This window comes from Rhipicephalus sanguineus, chromosome 8, assembly GCF_013339695.2.
Source record: "Rhipicephalus sanguineus isolate Rsan-2018 chromosome 8, BIME_Rsan_1.4, whole genome shotgun sequence".
Classification (NCBI taxonomy): domain Eukaryota; kingdom Metazoa; phylum Arthropoda; class Arachnida; order Ixodida; family Ixodidae; genus Rhipicephalus; species Rhipicephalus sanguineus.
In genome coordinates this window covers 150,789,244-150,794,039 of record NC_051183.1, presented here as the reverse complement: position 1 = coordinate 150,794,039, position 4,796 = coordinate 150,789,244, and the positions used below count along the sequence as shown (strand labels likewise).

Genomic DNA, 4,796 nt, shown 5'->3' with positions numbered 1-4,796 from the left:
GAGTCAGTTGAGCTTTTAGGCAAACATTTTTAGGGGTGAAGCTCCTTAAGGCGGCAACCCGTCGTCCTCGTAGTAGTGCGTAACCAATCGTAACGCTAGTACCAGATCTTGACCTCCAAGGTGGTGCCGGTGGGAGATTTTTCCTGTGCGTTGTTGAGCAATAAAAATTCGCAGCGTGCGCGTAACTAAAAGCCGAATTCTTCTGTCTCTCATTCCCATTAGCAGCCATTGGCATGCTCCAGTAGGAAAAGTTAGTAGAAGTACAAGTGTAAGTGTTAGCTAAAAGCCGACTTCTTCTGTCTCTCATTCCCATTAGCAGCCATTGTTTACCTCCAAGGTAGTGCCTGGTGAGATTTCTCCTGTACGTGATTAAACAATAAAAATTTTGTTCCAAACGCCGTTGATTGATGAAATAAACAACGAAAGAAGCCAGTTGTTTCTAAAGCAAACGAAAGAACGGCAGATGTTTCTAAAGAAAAACGAAAAGACGCCAGTTGCTTAACGAAAGACGCCAGATGTTTCTAAAGCAATGGTTTTCTAAACAATGAAAATTCACAGCGTACATGTAAAATTAAGTGAGGTGCAAGTCGTCATAACTCATCGAACCTTTAGTATAAACGCGCCCGATCTCACGTCGGTGATGATGTACTGGGCAGAAATTCACGAAAGATTAACGGTTTACCGATGACCTCCGCAGCTTCGCCCACTCATCATCATTCACTCCGTGGATATGCTGCGATTTTTTAAAAAAATAAATCAGTTGTTGGGTCGCGCTTGTACATGTGTGCTCCTTTTCTTCGTCCCCGTTTGTTCTAGCGCAAGCACTACAATGAGTACAAGGAATGTTTAATCATTGACCTTGAACTTTGAACTTTGAACTTGTTTCCAACATAAAAAAGTTGGGGATTCCCCAGCAAAAAAGCTGTTGAAAACAGCTTGAAGGGCTGGTGGTCGGGGAAACGTTGCGGCTATAGCTATGAAAATCAAACGGAATTAGATTTTCGCTGAAGGTTATCTAACAAGCTTGTTTCACAATGTTTGTAAGGGAACCGGACTGCGGATACTCGAGAACAGGGCGAATGAGTGATTTTTTATAAAAGCAGTTTAGTACCTCGAGCAATAAACGAAAGAGTCACCAGCGGTCACCCTTGAGAAATTCGAAACCAGACTGCCATCGCTTTGCGGGCGCGGGAAGCGATAACTACCCGAAGGACAAAACCGAAACCAACCGCACCGCGTGCGCGCGTCCTGATGCGCAAGAGAAAGCCGCCGTGCCACTGTGGAAAGCAAAAAAAAAACCGCAGATCCCACGTACCGTGGGAGTCGATGTTATGCGAAGCATGCGGCGGGTAGGTGACTGTGGCGTAATTTTTTTTTTCGCTGAGCGAAACGTTACAAAATGACGCGACAGATTTGCATAAATTTGATACGCACACATATATGTTGAAGAGCCGCATATGTGCTATATAACCAGTTGTTTACAGTTTGTTAACGCTGCCAACGGCAACGTGGGTATTATGAACTCCAGAAGCGGTAAGCTGATATTTAGTGCTTGTACTTGTCCCTTATGAAGGAGAACGCGTGCACGTTTCACGAACCCGTGTGCATGTGTGGAAGAGGTTCTTGACAGTTCTTGAACAAGGTCATCCATCACCGTGAGCAGTGAGCACAAGCAGCGGATCATGACTTGTTATCGGATCCGCTCGCGAGCGCGGTGACGAAGGGTCCATGTGTAGTGAAATATGAGGTATAGTATGCGCGTTGGAAATCGTGGATGCCTCGGTCATTTTCGTCTACAAATTGTCTGTCGACAGAGCCGGGCGACATGTCGGAACCTGAAGCCACCCTTCGCGTTGGTGAGTAATATGCCGTCAAGGCTGGTGGGCCTGGATATTGCTACGTAGACGAACATCAGTGGTTGACGCTTGTCTCAGAAGGACCAGAGAGACCGCAGAACCGACACGTCTTCGGTTTATTGTTGTCAGAACGAGTATAAAAAAATAATAAGAATGTAGAGCGTGCCCCTGGCCACCTCTTCTTCCTCGTCAACAGCTCCATCTTCAATCTGTTTTCTACATCTTCCCGCCGGCCAGATTCAACGGATGCAGCCTTCAAGCGAATACAACAGCTGAATCGGTCTCTTGACCAGTTTTCCTTCAGATGTCCGAAGCAAACATGTCCTCACTAGTCCATCCTTGCCTGGGAAAATCTTTTCAACCTTACAGAGTTTCCACTGCGTCCTTTTACGCGCTTCTCCAAGCAGAAGCACATCTCCTTCTTGTATAGCTGTGTGTCCAGCCGTTTTTCTGCTAGCACACTTCAGCTCCCTTAAATACTCTTGTTTCCATCTGATCCACCATGTCATCATTGCCTCTTTTCTTCTACTCCAGTAATTCAGCAAACTGTTTTCACCAGGTTTGTCGTATTCTTGCTTGTTAATTACTTGCTTGCCTCCTATAACATCCGCCGGCGTAATGGGTTGTGGCTCGTTGGGATCGTCATACACGTAGGTAAGAGGCCGGTTGTTAATTACTCCTTCTGCCTCAACAACCACAGTCCGTAGTTCTTCTTCATCCAGAAGTCGAGCTCCTATAGCTTTTGTCATTGACGTTTTAAAGCTTCTGATGAGTCTTTCATAAAATCCTCCCCACCATGGAGCTAACTCTGCAATGAACTTCCATTTTACTTGCAGGTTGCTGGTATACTGTTGCACCCTTTCGTCTTCCATCTTTAATATTTTGTTTATCTCTTTTTCGGATTTCTTGAATGCTCTTGCATTGTCACTATAAATTGTCGTACACAATCCTCTTCTAGCTACGAATCTTCTGAACGCTTGTATAAACGCTTCCGATGACATCTTCTTGACCAACTCTAGTTGTACAGCTCTTGTTACTGCACACGTAAATACCACAATGTAGAACTTCGTAATTTTGCTGCCTTTCTCCTCTCGAGCATTTAGTGGTCCAGCGAAGTCCACACCAACTATGTCGAATGGCCTCGTCTTCGTTATCCTGTCAGCTGGAAGTGGTGCCGTTTCTTGCGTCATTGGTCGGGAATTGAACTTCCTACATATGATGCATTTCTTTATAACGTATTTTACCATCTGTCGGCCCCGAACAATCCAAAACTTTGTCCTTAAGTGTGTCAATGTTGATGCAACGCCACCGTGCATGGTAACGTGATGCGCATGCAGTACTAAGAGTTCTGACAAGTGACTTTCCCTTGGCAAAACAATGGGATGCTTTTCATCAAAGGTCAAATCACTCCATTGAAGCCTCCCTTGCACTCTTAGGACGCCTTGATTGTCTTCGAAGATGTCCGTGCTGCACAGTTTCATCTTGCCATTTATTCGTGTCACTTCGTTTTGTAACGTCTTCTGCTCCTGCTTTAACAGCAACAGTTCTGCCTTGTCCAATTCTTCTCCTGTTAGCGAACCTTTTTTCGCTTCTTTTCTTAGATTTCCAATGTATCGCATCACCCACGCTGTAACTCGCAATGCTTTTTTATACGATCCGAACCTGTTAACATCGATTATTTTCTCTTGACTCGTTGTGGTAGTTAGGCTTGTCACGATCTCTTCGTCGTGTTCGTTGTCATCATTGTCCGATTCTATCATGATGTCATAATCAGGCCTTTGTTTTTCGTTCCTGATCCACGTGGGGCCTTTCCACCATAATTCACTGTTCAGTAAATGTTGCATCTTCACGCCCCTTGTCATCAAATCCGCAGGATTTTCATCACTTTTAACATAACCCCATTGACTATTTTTAGACTTGTTCTTGATTTCTGTTGCGCGGTTGCGAACAAACACATCTTTCGTCTTGCTTGACTTGATCCAGCAAAGCACAATTTGAGAGTCAGTCCAGAATCTCACGCTTCTTGCTTTCCTGATGAAATTCTCAGTTATATGACTGGCCAATCGAACTGATACTGTGGCGGCCAACAACTCCATTCTTGCCAGTGTAATCTTTTTGATTGGAGCGACTCTACCTTTTGCCATGAGTAAACTGGCCTCATTGCTGCCATCTGAGTATTCTGTTACGAGATATGCTGCTGCTCCGTATGCCATTGGGCTTGCATCTGAGAAAACGTGTACAGTTGATGCTTTCACCTCAGCTTGCTTGTTGTAGTCATAGCATCTGTTAATAGTGAAGTTATCCAGATGCTGAAGCTCCTCTGCCCAATCCTTCCACGCTGATCGGTGCTGGCTCGGTAACGGGTCGTCCCATTTTAGGTTTTCTATCCAAATCTTCTGCATCAACATCTTTGCTCTAACAGAAAATGGTGTCAAAAAACCTAAAGGGTCGTATAGCTTTGCCGTAGCTTGCAAAACCTGACGTTTTGAAAGTTGTCTTGTATCCATGTCCTGTCGCCACGTAGTGTCTGGGAAGCTCAGCAGGTCGTCGACAAAATTCCATTTCAATCCCAAAACCTTGATTTGTCCTTCTTTTCTGATTCTTCTATCTAAATCTTCTCCTTCTTCGTCAAATAGATTTCGTAGTTTGGCGTCATTTGAAGTCCATTTCCTTAAATTCATTCCTGCACCACGAAAAATGTATCTTGCTTCATGTGTACAGTTTAGCAGCAGTCGAGTAATCATCGGCTCCTAGTAAGACGTCGTCGACGTATATTCCTTTTCGGAGTTGCGCCACAACTGCGTGATGCTTTTCTTCGAAGTCATCCAAGTGTCGATGAATTGTGGCCGCTAGAAGAAAGCTACTTGGTGTAGTGCCGAAAGTTACTCTCGTCATCCTCCATGTTCTTATCTCCGGGCTTGGCATAGCTTCGCTGGGTAT

The 4,796-nt window shown here is 44.7% G+C and overlaps 1 protein-coding gene across 1 annotated transcript; it reads right to left on the bottom strand.

The window, feature by feature from the left end:
- Positions 1–2,983: 2,983 nt before the first annotated feature.
- On the bottom strand, positions 2,984–4,476 carry LOC125759411 (uncharacterized; the record flags this gene model as incomplete). The annotated part of the gene is given in 1 exon segment (XM_049418141.1): positions 2,984–4,476. A coding segment is annotated over 1 exon segment (1,380 nt), but the record flags the coding sequence as incomplete, so codon positions are not given.
- Positions 4,477–4,796: the final 320 nt, after the last annotated feature.